This window comes from Felis catus, chromosome A1 (genome assembly GCF_018350175.1).
Source record: "Felis catus isolate Fca126 chromosome A1, F.catus_Fca126_mat1.0, whole genome shotgun sequence".
Lineage (NCBI taxonomy): Eukaryota > Metazoa > Chordata > Mammalia > Carnivora > Felidae > Felis > Felis catus.
Window position 1 is genome coordinate 230,274,488 of NC_058368.1, and position 13,654 is coordinate 230,288,141.

Consider the following 13,654-nt stretch of genomic DNA (forward strand, 5'->3'; position numbering starts at 1 on the left):
ATATCCTTAGGGAAGAAGGTGTAATAATCATTAGTTTTTTGTTGATATTGTTGTTCGGGATTTTTTATTTTTATTTTTTTTTTTATTTTTTTTTAATTTTTGGGACAGAGAGAGACAGAGCATGAACGGGGGAGGGGCAGAGAGAGAGGGAGACACAGAATCGGAAACAGGCCCCAGGCTCCGAGCCATCAGCCCAGAGCCCGACGTGGGGCTCAAACTCACGGACCGCGAGATCATGACCTGGCTGAAGTCGGACGCTTAACCGACTGCGCCACCCAGGCGCCCCCGGGATTTTTTTTTTAATGTTTATTTTTGAAAGAGACAGAGCACAAGCAGGGGAGGGGCAGAGAGAGAGGGAGACACAGAATCCAAAGCAGATTCCAGGCTCTGAGCTATCAGCGAACCATGAGATCATGACCTGAGCTGAAGTCGGATGCTTAACCAGCTGAGCCACCCAGGCATCCCTGGTTTTATTTTGTTTGTTTGTTTTAAGTGAAGTTTTGGAATGCTACCTTTAAAACTGGATTCACAGTTTAATGGTGTTAACACACTTTTAAGGTGGAATTGAGCTTCTGTGACAGTCAAGTGGGTAACATTCATTCTATGTGTGTTGAAATCTGCCTTATTTTAACCCAATGACCTAGGTAGTAATAAGCCTAGATCTGAGGCACAGATATTGTATCCTTAACTGGCTAAGAGTTGCTAGACAAATTATATAATGGAACAAAATATAAACACAAGAGTGGAAACAAGCTTTTGTCTAATTGATGCTCAAAAACAGAAACAGATTTCTTTGTGTAGCCAAAGAATCATTCTTAGGCCCTGATTACTCCACAGCCTTCAGAATGCAGTCTAACATCCAAGGGTTATTTATTGAAAACTGCAAAGGGACATACGCAATAGTCAGTCCAGTGAGGTAGGCCACCACCTACAGTTGCCTGTTGGAATTCAAATTAATTAAAATTAAATACGTGTTAAAATCCAATGCCGATGTTAAGTACCCAATAGACTCCTGTGTCTAGTGGCCTACCATATTGGACAGTGCTGATACAGAACATTAACAACGTGAGCAATACCAATCTTAAAAAGCATATAAAGTTTTTTTTTTTATGTTTTAATTATTTTCATGTAAAAAAATGGCCAAATTTCACCAAGATCCTACGCTATTTAAAAGATTTTGGAATGGGGCACCTGGGTGGCTCAGTCAGTTAAGGGTCCAGTTATTGATTTCAGCTCAGGCCACGATCTCACAGTTCGTGAGTTCAAGCCCCCTGTCAGGCCCCACATTGGCAGTGTGGAGCCTGCTTGGGATTCTCTCTCTCTGCTCCTCCCCCTTCTCAAAATAAATAAATAAACTTAAAAAGAGAGAGAGAGAGAGATTGTCGAATGGGCTGCTATAGCCTGTCAAAATATCTGGAGGTGGTAGGCCAGTTCTCAAAACTTCTACGGACTCGGGGGCCATTTAAGGAATCTTTTGAGACAGTAGTATTTAGCAGCCAGCACTCCTAAGACTAGAAGTGTCAACGGATTAAAAGGAAAATTAAATGCGTGCAAAGTGTGTTCAGGGTTTTCCTGGTAGCCACATCAGTCTCACATTTAAATCCTAGAGTTCTACATAGCATTGTTTTCATTTATATTTGTATACTTTAGTATTTATTAAAAATTGTGCCACTTGGTGATAGCATTGCTGATGTCACATAGGGTTATTAATGTTACATATCCAAGACATAACTCAAAGTATCTGTTCTGTTATAAGCAGGGAACTCTCTTGTGAGCCTCTGGGGTTCTCTCTCCTCTTTATGCTCCTGTGGGAAGGGGTTAGAGAAAATTCCTGTTGTAGGCTTTTCTGCCACTTGTCAGCTGAGTTCTGCACAAACGAATGTAGCTCAGGCCCCAGGAGAGCTTCAGAAGAAAAGTGAAGGAAGGAGGTCCCTGTCTGCAGCTTAATGGTGGTTCTCACATCAGCAGCATCTGTCTTCCCCGGGAGACTGCTGGAAATTGAGGCTCACAGGCTCATTCCAGACACCTGAATCAGAATCTCTTCTAGATCTGTGGTTTGTAAACTCTAGCGAGCACCATAATCACCTTTGGAACTTGTTAAAACAGCTCCCTGGACCCCTATCCCAGAAGTTCTGATTCAGTAAGGGTATACTGATTCTGACTGCAGGCAAGGGCACACTTGGGAAACCACTGCTCTGGGATAACTTGTTCTCTTGTTTGCTTGCATACTGGAGTCACCTAGAGAGCTCCCCAATAGCCTGATGCTTGAGTCCCACCTCCAGAGATTCTGAGTGCATGGATACGGAGATTTTTAAAAAAAATCTCCTTTGCCCATGATAATATGAAGCCAGGTTTGAGAAGCCCAGCCTGTATAAATTTCATGCCCAGAACTTCTACCTGGATGGAAGCAACATTGGAAGTAAGCAGCACCCTTAGGACTCTGGATGATGCTGGGATAAATCTCTGGGGTTCAGGATGAACATACCAGTTTTACAGAGCTTCTCCACCATCCTCCACCTATAACCCCCCTCCGCACCCCCAGTGTCAAAGTCTTGGGACCAGCTTTATTAACTGTCCCTTTTTTCTGCAAATATCTGTGATATCTGTGCTATGGATCAGGCCTTGTTCTAGTTGCTGGAGACACATTATTGAACAAAGTTATGGAGTTTATTTTACATTTTACTTTCACTCCTACCGTTAAATTCAAAATAATTGCTCAGTGATGTTAGAGGAAAACTAGAGCTGGGCAGTAAAGTGGTAAATAGAGATTTTATTCAGGAAAAAAGAAAAACTACTGTAGTAGAGGAAAAGAGACCTTGGTAATGAACTAGGCTCAGTCCTTTAATTCAACAAGGAAAAGTGGGATTTATGGCCAAGGAGCAGGGTGGAGTCACAGGGCAGAAAAGAGGAAACCTTAGGGGGAAGGGGATTCTGACTTAAATTCACCTCACAGGTACTTGCTGAAGGCAAGCCGGTGCTCAAAAGGCACCTGGAAGGTGGTGGGGGCTGAGGAAGGAGGTCCGATCTGCAGGGTGGCCGGGCATGGAGCATGGGGGCTTCCAGCTAAAGTGACTCAGCAGGGTTCTTGCTAAAAATGAACAAAGCAGAGGTGAACACGGAAGGGCCCCCAGCCAGGGTCTAACTGAGAAAAGAGCTCAGAGGAGCCTCACCAGAGTTTGGTCAAGGAGAGAATCTTTGTCAGCGGACTGATCTAAAATATACACAGATATGTAAAATACATACATCGTACATAAATGCACACACAATCGTACACGCACAGTGTCTCAACCAACTGCTGTCTCTTCTCATCCCACTGCCGTTAATAGAGAATTTTGATTTTACTCAGTTAAGTCTCTGGGATCTCCCCATGAACCTGACCACCAGATAAATTTTGGAATGGAATGGAATGGAATGGGGTGTGTGTGTGTGTGTGTGTGTGTGTGTGTGTGTGTGCATGCGTGCACACGCACGAGGATGGAAGTGCCCCGCCTGTTATTTGCCAATTGCCATTCCAAAACCGGTGGAGAGGCAGCATTGAAACTTTTAATGGATGGCATCTGTTCAGGCTCTCGCCGCACCCCCCCTTCCCTCCACCTTACCCGCTTCCTCCTTCCCACTCAGTTCCCACCCCTAATTTCAAAACCTTCCTTCCCCAGCTTCTCTCTCTGTGCACAGTCCTACCCCCTTTTCACACCAGCCCGCTCTCAAAAACCTTTCTGCTCCTCCGGGAAAGCCTGGAAGATCCCAGACCTCCTGCCCAGAAGTGGTTGACAATGTAGTGTTCTCATTCGAATGCAAATTTGTCTCTGGACAAGATTCAAGGAAACCGCTTTCCCCTCCAACCGTCTCTCCAGCTCCACCCCAGCCCTTGTTGTCTTTTGTGTTCTTGTAAATAAATGAGAGGCAACTGGCTTTCAGTTTGAAGACACAGCTGCAGGGGGCTCTTCAAAGACAGCTAGAGAGAGAGAGAGATGCTGAAAGATTTGTCTCCCAGCGTTAAAATCTAGAAAAGGGAGGCTTTTTTAGTCTTTCATTTGCAAGGGCTCTGATTCCTCCAGATACCGCCCCCCCCCCTTTTTTTTAAACTACTGAAAGACTAAGGGTACTTCTTTTGACTTAATAGTTTCCCCTCCTAACTTTTCTGGTCCCCAAAGAAGAATCCACACGGCCATAGCAACAGAATAAACTCTGAGAAGTATGTTTGCTCTTGATGTTCTCCAGATAAGTATGCAACTGAGCCCATTTTGGAGGCAGAAACTGTATCCAGTGAAATGACGGCGGGGGTGGGGGATTCAGTGCCTCGATTTCTCGTTTGACAACGAACGGATCGTGATTGCGTTCAGGTGTATCCCGGTGGCCCCGCTGGGTGGCCTTTGAAAATCTGCGCCTAATGCGATGCCTCTGCTATTCCAGAAACATCTTAGATATGTAAGCAGAACAGTGTGCCCCGCTCGCCAGACGCGATCCCCATCCCGTTGTCGGCCGGCCCGTGCCGGCCGGTTGTCCCTCGTGTCCGAAAAGACCCTGCCCGAGAAGATCGGGGGCCTCTGCGTCCCGACCCCGCGCGCAGGGCAGCTCGGCGGGCCTGCCGCGCGCGCGAGTTTCGCTCCGTCGCCGGGGCGCGGGGGGCGCGGGGGGCGGGCTTCCCGCCGGCTAAGCGCGCGTGTTCTCTGCTCTTCCGCGCACAGGGCACCACGAGCCGCGCGGCGCACCTGGCGGGGCCCGAGCCCGCGCCGCCGCCGCCGCCGCCGCCGCGGGAGCCGTTCGCGCCCAGCCTGAGCAGCGCCTTCCACCTGCCCGACGCGCCGCCCGCCGCCGCCGCCGCCGCCGCCGCCGCCGCGCTCTACTACTCGAGCTCCACGCTGCCCGCGCCGCCGCGCGGGGGCTCCCCGCTGGCCGCGCCGCAGGGCGGCTCGCCCACCAAACTGCAGCGCGGCGGCTCGGCCCCCGAGGGCGCCGCCTACGCCGCGCCGCGCGGCTCCTCGCCCAAGCAGTCGCCCAGCCGCCTGGCCAAGTCCTACAGCACCAGCTCGCCCATCAACATCGTCGTGTCCTCGGCCGGCCTGTCCCCGATCCGCGTGACCTCGCCCCCCACCGTGCAGTCCACCATCTCCTCCTCGCCCATCCACCAGCTGAGCTCCACCATCGGCACGTACGCCACCCTGTCGCCCACCAAGCGCCTGGTCCACGCGTCCGAGCAGTACAGCAAGCACTCGCAGGAGCTGTATGCCACGGCCACCCTCCAGAGGCCGGGCAGCCTGGCAGGTAACCGGCTCGCCAGCCCGCCTTCCGCGGCTCCGCCCCGGGGTGGGGGGCGGGGGACACCTGGGCGCGCGGTAGGGGCGCGTGCGGGACCCGCGCGCCCCGCCCGGGGTGGGGGTGGGGGCCGGCTTGAGCGCAACTCGAGCTGGGCGTGTCTGGGCCAGTGTGCAGCGTGCGGGGTGGAGAGGGAGCCAGGGCGTCCCTAGGCTTTGCTAGTATCTCAACTACGATGCGCCAGCTACTTCTTTGGGAAGTAATGCTGTGTCTCTCAAACTGATTTCTCCAGCTCTCACTCCCTCGCTCTCTCCCTCTCAGTCTCTCTCTCCCTCCCTCCCCCCAATCTGAAGACTTAGACATCCATACAATTCAGTCATATTGAATAAAGAATCACACAGACCTGTTGATTAATGTCCAGAAAAAGAGCCACGCAAATAAAAATCGCAGAATCCAAGTGATCGTCTATAGTCACCTACAGTTGGTGGAGATTATATATATATATATATATATATATATATATATATATATATATATATATGATTTTTCCCAAAGCAGCCTTTCAGTTCACATAGATTTCAATAGTAGTGAGAAAGTAACCAAGGATTAATTGCTTTGAATTGTTACTACTTCGTTATGGCTCTCATTTCTTCAAACTTACTCTATTTTGTCTAAATTTAGTTACTGGGAAAAGTGAAAGATTCCTCCAGACCCGTCATTGCATACACATAGATTCCAACAGTGGGCATGGAGTAAACCAGTGATGAAGTCCCTTGAATTCGTTACCTGCTTATGGTAGGCACAGAGGGGTTGGTGCTAGGAAACCTTTTCTCTGCCAGTTCAGAGGAGGTGACTTTTCTGTAGTTGTTGTGCCCGTCAAAGACCAGGCTGAGCTGGTGATTCTCTGCTGGTAGCACCATATGTTCAGCTCAGACGGGACACTGTGATTGAAAGACTGTTTTGTCTCCTAAAGCACCTGACGACTCACCCGGATTTATTGTTGATTTTTTTTTCCCTCTTATGAAAGTATTTGGTAATTGTGTCACTCTAGTAACAGATGCTATGATCATATGTTTCCTTTCTTGACATAAATAGATGACTGCAAGATAAATAGGATTAAAAAAAGAAAAAAGGAACTTGTTGCATGCAGAAGGCAGGTGTCCGAGGGCTTCTTTAATTCAGCACAGTAATTGCTGGTGTGGACTGGCCTGGGGTAACAGGATGCAGGCTGGAATTCAGCTGCCCCCGATTTATGTTAGCTGTGCTTACTGAGATGAAAATATTTCCTCTCACACACTCCACTGTCTTTAATAGAATTGTGGAGGTAGATGATCATTAATGCCAACCCAGTAGCAGGACCAAAATCTCTAAATGTAAGGACTCAGGTTTGGCAGTGTGGATGGCAAAGGTGGCCAGGAGACATGTGTGGCAACTTTGTGTTTATAAGCTTGGAAACTTTGTTTTATGAATTTGTACAATAAGTTACTAGATCCGTCAAGGAGGGGGAACCAGCTGCAGAGCTTGTAGAAGACAGAAGCCCTGTGTGGTCCTCCTTGGCCACAGGGCAAGGACCCTCAAGGAGTCCCTGAGAGCCCTGCGATTGCTAATGGCCATTTCATTCCCTGTGCAAACCTGGGGAAAGAAACCAAGAGCTTAGCCCTTTCTCCTACTGAGTGTGTGTGTGTGTGTGTGTGTGTGTGTGTGTGTGTGTGTGTGTGTGTATATATATATATATATATATATACACCTATCCGTATATATATACATATATATACGGATATGTATATACACCTATCCGTATATATATACATATATATACGTATATATATATATACATATCCGTATATATATACATATATGTGTGTATATATACGTATATATATATACGTATATATATCCTAAACGTGTGATTGTTTCACTGGATCGTCATAGTTAAAACGGGGAGTATGGGTCTGTTGGAGAGTTTGCGGGAGTGTGAACGGGGCAGACGGAAAGTCTGACTGCTCGGTATGTCCCTGAAGTTAGGAGTAAATATGTTGTGAAAATCGCTTGCTCTCTATAAAAGCTTGAATGAGTGTTTCTAGGATCTGATGTGGGATGTGTGTATGTGTGTTGGGGGGGTGGGGGGTGGAGGTAGGGAGGTGCTGGCCAGAAAGAGGGAAACCGTCCCTGGGATCAACAATCCCACGTGCCTTTGCTGCCTCTGCATTTCCATCTGCCCCTCAGATGTTCTGACCGTATTTCATTTTTGCTACCTGGCGGTGGGGGCGGGGGTAGGGGGAATATCAATGTGCCATTGATGATTCTTAATTCTAGAGCTACAATGAACATGCTTAATGTTTGAATTATTTTGTTTAAAATGCATGCTTTTAAATATCCATTTAAAGATTTTCTCATGCAAATTACTGCTGGTGGTGCTTGAGTTTAAAATTACTCCATAACTCTGCATAAATACTTGAGTGGCATAAGATCATAGTCCCCATTTAGGAATTAGAAGACTGTGGCCCAGAAAAGATATGGGGAGAGACTCTAACATTTGCAACAGATCAGGCAGGACACTTGGAGCTCTTACCAAGTGGGACCCCATACCTCAATCTGTGTGCTTCGTACCGTACCTGACTGGCATGGTAAAGTTTGGATCCACCTGGTTTGCTAGTTGAAAGCACCATGAAAGTCAAGACTGGCAAATACCTTTTAGATTTTCAGGGTTGTGATTTTGAAGATTTGTCACTGATAACTAGGGAGTACAAATTACGGGATAGGTAGTGATTTTCGCTACTGAATGACTTAATTCATTCAATAATTATTAAGTACCTCTTACCTACTGGCACTGATTAAGACCCTGGGGATCCAGCAGTGATCAATATCAACCAAAATCCCTGGCCTCCTTTCAAATGGAGGAGACAGAAAATCAGCGAGATAAATAGTTTTGGTAGAGTGGCCAGGGAACGCTCTAATTAAAAGGTGACTTTTGAGTTCCTTGTGAAGGAGGTGAGGGAGCTGGCCCTATTGATGTCTGGGGAAGCTGCATTCTGAAAAGAAAGAGTGGCAAGTCTGGTAAATGGGGGTATGTCTGATATGTTTGAAGAACAGCAGGAAGTCGAGTGGGGGTGGATCAAAGAGAAGGAGGGCAAAGAAATGACCTGAGGTCAGCAGAGTGAGCAGCCGGTCAGGGTGAAAGCTGAGGTTAGGGAGAGACTGGTAAGCCTTGAGGACTTGGGGATGCCAGCTGTGGCCAATCCATGGGAGCCATCGAGGATTTGAGCCGAGGAGTGACACAAGCTGCCTTCGTTTGTAACAGGGTCTCTCTGGCTGCTGTGTGGAGAGTACGTTGTAAGGGATCAAGGACAAAAGCCAGAATGCCGGTCAGCAGGGTTATTGCAGTAATCTAAGCAAAAGAGGATGGCCTGAGCCAGGATGGTAGCAATGGAGGTTATGAAAAGTAGGGTAATCTCGATGCATGTGTACGGTGGAGCTGAGCAGGTTGTCTCACACAGTAGGTTGTGATGGTCGAAGAGAGAAGATTCAGGGAGCCCCAACAGCCAGAAGAACGCAGTCTCCATGGACTGAGGTGGAGCCAGGTACAGAGAGTCTAGTTGGGATTGAGGCAGTGCTAGTGAATGTTAAGGTCTTGGTTTTGAACATGTGATGTCTGTGTGTCAGCATCAAAATGCACATGTAACTCAGACCGTTGGATCTGTAGGTCAGTTCAGAGAAGAAGCCCCTGAATGAGGGAGTCATAAGCAGGTGGATGATATTAAGACCGTGAATCTAGAAGACATTAATTACCTAGGAAGTCAGTGTAGAGAGAAGAGGTCCAAGGACTGAATGCTGACCGCCCCCACCCCTGACAGATGTAAAGGTCTGGGAGTTGAGAAGAAGCCAGCAAAAGAAAGAGATAACCAGAAGTGTAGGTCAGTGTCGTTTCTTAGAAGCCAAGAGAAGAGCATGTCTCAAGGTTAGAAGATCAATAAACTATGTCTAGTGCAATTAAGAGGTCAAGACAAAGGAAGACTGTTCGATGATACTGGTGGAATGATTTCAGTGCAGGATGGTGGTGAGATCCTACTGAAGGCAGGAGGGGGCCCAAGAAACAACGGGAGGAGGAAAGCTCGAGACGAAAAACATGCAGAACCTTTCCAGGGAGTTTTCCTTGCTTAGCTACAATCACTTCCAGAGATTCAAAGTCTGTCTGAGGATTTCAAGTCCTCAGTGGTAGTGGGCGCTTGGTAAAGAACACAGTTTCCACATTTTCCTCTGGATCTTACCAACAGCCAAACTTTATAAAAGTCTGGCCGGAAATCTCAGAGTTCCAGCTCTCTGGGAAAACACCCCGATTCAGATCAAACCTAGAAAAGTATGATTTCTCAGGTGTTAGGTCATCAGGATCCAAAGACCTCTTAGAACATTTTATCCCCCTCCTCCCACCCCCGCCTCCTCCTCCTTCTTGCAATTCTTTGCATCATAGAACAGTGCCTGAGTGAAAACCTAGCTCTGCCTTGTGGGAGGTCCCTAAAGTTAGGTATATCACACCTTGACATTGTTCTCTCATCCAGGGGATCACAACAGTATCTGTCTATTTCTATAATCTCAGGCATAAATAAGATAACGTGTATAAAGTTCTAGCCCCTTTCCTGGCTCAGTAAAAGTTAACTCGTATTATTTAATAATACCTACCATATAAACTTGGATTCATAAGGAAAAAGCCATTCGTTTTTGTTTCAGACAAAAGCAGGTCTTTTGAGTCCCCAAAACATGCCAGTTTCTGTGTTGGACACACAAAGAGGAGTGAGAGATACTCTTTGCCCTCAAGAGACCCAGCCTCAGAACGGATAAATGAATGGACAGTTTTAGCCCTCGTGCTGGAATAAGACAGATTTCGGTTACTGTGGGAACATACTGCAGGGGCATGTTATGGTGGGTGTTCGATGTCTGCCATGGATGCTTCCTTGACGTCGCGGCTCCAGAGCTAAGTGGTGTAAGCGGAACCACTGAGGAATGGTAGCTGGAACAAAGTCCAAGAAGAGAGAAGGTAGGGAGCGTGAGGGTGGAGACTTCCAGCAGATCAGGGTTTCTGGAGGGAGAAATGGATGGTTCAGGTGGTCAGAGAAGGGGAGCAGGAGAGGAGGAGGAAAAGCTGTGTTATTTCATCCTTCCGGCAGACAGCCGACATGATCATATTTGCACATTAAAAACTCCATTCCAGGGACTGGAATGAGTGAAAGAAGGATTTCTTTTTACAAGAAAAAAGAGGCAGGGTGCCTGGATGGCTAAGTCAGTTAAGCATCCTACTTTTGATTTCAGCTCAGGTCATGATCTCCCGGTTTGTGAGTTCAAGCCCCGAGTCAGGCTCTGTGCTGACAGTGTGGAGCCTGCTTGGGATCTCTCTCTCTCTCCCTCTCTCTGCTCCTCCCCCACTCGTGCTCATGAGCTTTCTCTCTCTCTCTGTCTCTCAAAATAAATAAATAAACATTAAAAAAAGAAAGAAAGAAAAGACAAAACAGGCAGAGAGACACAAGAAGGCATTGGAATAACCCTTCCATGGGAATAACCCTCCCAGATCTAGTAGTCTAAACTGCCCCCCCACACATACATACTTGTGTGCAATGCGACTGTTCAAAAATTATCACTAATAAATAGTAGGGGAAGAAGGCTAAATAAATAGCATAACTAGTTCTTACATTTTTCTCTTGATAGGTGGCTTAATTTTCTTTTTTATAGTTTAAAAAATGTATCCATTTTGTGCATGATGATGAATAAAATTATGTTAAAAAAAACCCATACTGCAATATAAAGCATTTGCGAGATGCCAGGCACTTTGCAAACTGTATCTCATGTAGCTTCCAACAACTTAAGGAGGTAGGTGTGATTTTTGCCACATTCTACAGATTTGGAAACTGAGGTTTCTCAATGATAAGTTTCTTGCCCGGGGTTACTTGGCTGGAAGTGACAGGGATAGGACTTGAACCTAGATCACTTTCAGTGTGGCTTCTCTATACCTTTAAATATACATGATAAGGCAGAGAGGCAGTATATTTTTTTGTTGTTGAAGAAAAACACCAGGAATATAGAGATACAGTGTAAGGCTTTTTAGTTTTTTTAAATAACTACTAATTTTGAAGAAAGCAAAAGTGTCTCAAAAGTGTGTCAATATCTTACTGAATATGACTCTACCAGTACCCATTTTTGTTCCCTTTTGTAAAGAAGACAGCATGATCCTCTCATTTTCTGTGTTAGAGGAAAATCAATCCTATTAAAAGTAGGAATCTGAGTTGTAAATAGGTATTAAAGTTAAGCCAAACATTAGAAGCTTATTTTGAGGTAAAAACGAAATGAATTAAATGTAGGTTCTTAACCAATGATTACAATACAGATTGGCCTAATATGGACAGGATTTTGGTCAAGACGTGTTCATCTTTTACCTCTGCCTAGCGGACATAAAACCCAGTGTTTAGAGTGCATCACATGCCGTGCCTCTCAAATTCTGCATACTTGGTGATTTCAGTTCCATTCTGTGACGTGCTGATTCTTCCAGGTGCACCTGCTATAAGAAAGAAAGAAAGAAAAAAAAAAAAGCCTAATCCCATATAAAAGCTTTGCAATTTTCACTGTCAGGTTCTCAAAGGAAACATGAACTCTACTCAAGTAAGGAGTGAGTTTGTTTAACACCCAACGCTTGGGATGCGGTCACAGTGCAACACACGAGATCTTGGTGCCTGCTGTCCTTTAAATCACATTTCCCGAAGGTGATCCTCTAACAGTCAATTTTTGCGAACCTTCCTCTCACCCTTAAATAAGACAAAAATTTCTAGTTTACATTTACTAATTAGAATGTGATCAGCCTGTGATATCAACCAACACGTTGATCTTCTCTCCAAGGTGGTTAAGGCCAGTTCTCAGCCAAAACTTCCAGGGGGTTCCAGAACCAGACCTCCCTCGGGTCTCCTCCGCAGCCACAGAAAGCCTGTGGCATTCCCTGCCGGCCATGCCTCTCAGGCCCAGAATCTTCCTCAGTAGTTCCTGCTCTCAGAGCTCAGTCCCCGTCCAGGCTGTTTTCTAGATCTGCATTTAATATAGTCTCTCTCCTGCAGGCTGCCTTCTGGTATCCTGCACCCCAGTGGACACTGAGAGTGCAGGCCAGTTCCCACACGCTGACCCTCTCCTGCTTCCACCAACAAAGTGATTGTTTTGTCAACCGCTTGCCCTCCAGAATTCTGGAACCTCATTTTCCAGTAGGGAACTCACATCCAAGTGGTCCCACGGAAGCCCACTGTCTTCAGGCTTTCCCTCCGAGGGGATGGTTCCTGAAATCTCGTCAGCAAACCCCCTCTGGACTTGTTGACTGCTGTCTCACAGCCCCCGTCTTCCTAGAGTGCAGGGCACGCAGAAATGACAATCGGACATCCTTTGCGAAGTCACTCTATGCAGCGTCTCATCTTACTCATATTGGTGTCTGATTTCTGTCCAGTTTATGTCCACGGCAAACTTGCAGCAGGGAGACTGCCACTTGAACATCCCATTACAGTAAGTTAGTGGCTGAACCGGGAACTAAATGTTCGGGACGCTAGGTGGCCACAAAAGGCCTACCTGACTTTTGTTGATTCACAGAAGTTAATACCTTCCCGTCCCTTCCTACCTCATTGGCAACCATGCTAGTTGAAATGGGGCAGACAGGTCTTTTTTGTGCTTTTGTGGGAAAGTGGCATCTTTACCTACAGTTCTATGAAAAGCTTTTCCAGTGTCTGTGACGCTTTGATGATTTTGGTCATGCTTTATCTCAGACAGTGGTTCCAGATGGCATCCTCTGTCCATGCATCTGCCTCCCCTGTGTCCAGATCCTCTGAAAAATACAGAATTTCAGTGGGTAAGCCACCAAAGACACAAGAACACAGAGGCCAGTGGCTGTGGCTCATCGAAAGCAGGCCGTGATAGGAATTTTCTAGAAAGCAAAATACACAGGAGCGATGAGCACTTACAATGTTGAAAGTTTCTCCCAAGAATCTGCTGTGCCAGTGTGACAGAGGTGGGCTGATTTTCAGTAAAGCCTCGGACAGGCTCAGTCGTCAGAGTGAAGCTGGGGAGATACGTGGGGCTAAAGATGGAGGGATTCGCTGGAAGTCAGGGCTTGATACAGTTTTAAGTCTGCTGCTTGCTCCCACTTGCATATTCTCTCTCCTGCCAAGATGACGAGCCTGTAGCCATGGCTTACTCCAAAGTGAAGAATGGGGGTGGTCTCCTGAAACTGGACAGGCTGTCTGAGAAAGCTCGACTCCGATTTGGCTGCCGGTGGCTTAGATAAAGTTTATTTCAAACAGGCATGCGGGTGGTGGGCTGGAAGGGGGCTCAGGCTGTTCTTTACCCTCTTTCTCTCATCCCCAAGGAGGAATGCCAGGCCGTG

The 13,654-nt window shown here is 46.8% G+C and overlaps 1 protein-coding gene across 2 annotated transcripts in view; it reads left to right on the forward strand.

The window, feature by feature from the left end:
- Window positions 1-13,654, forward strand: part of CTNND2 (catenin delta 2) — a 938,925-nt gene that overhangs the window by 533,499 nt on the left and 391,772 nt on the right. For both annotated transcript variants that reach the window (XM_045038764.1, XM_045038766.1), the window contains exon 7: window positions 4,689-5,265. In XM_045038764.1, coding sequence (XP_044894699.1) covers window positions 4,689-5,265 — 577 coding nt within the window. The remainder of the gene's footprint in view (window positions 1-4,688; window positions 5,266-13,654) is intronic.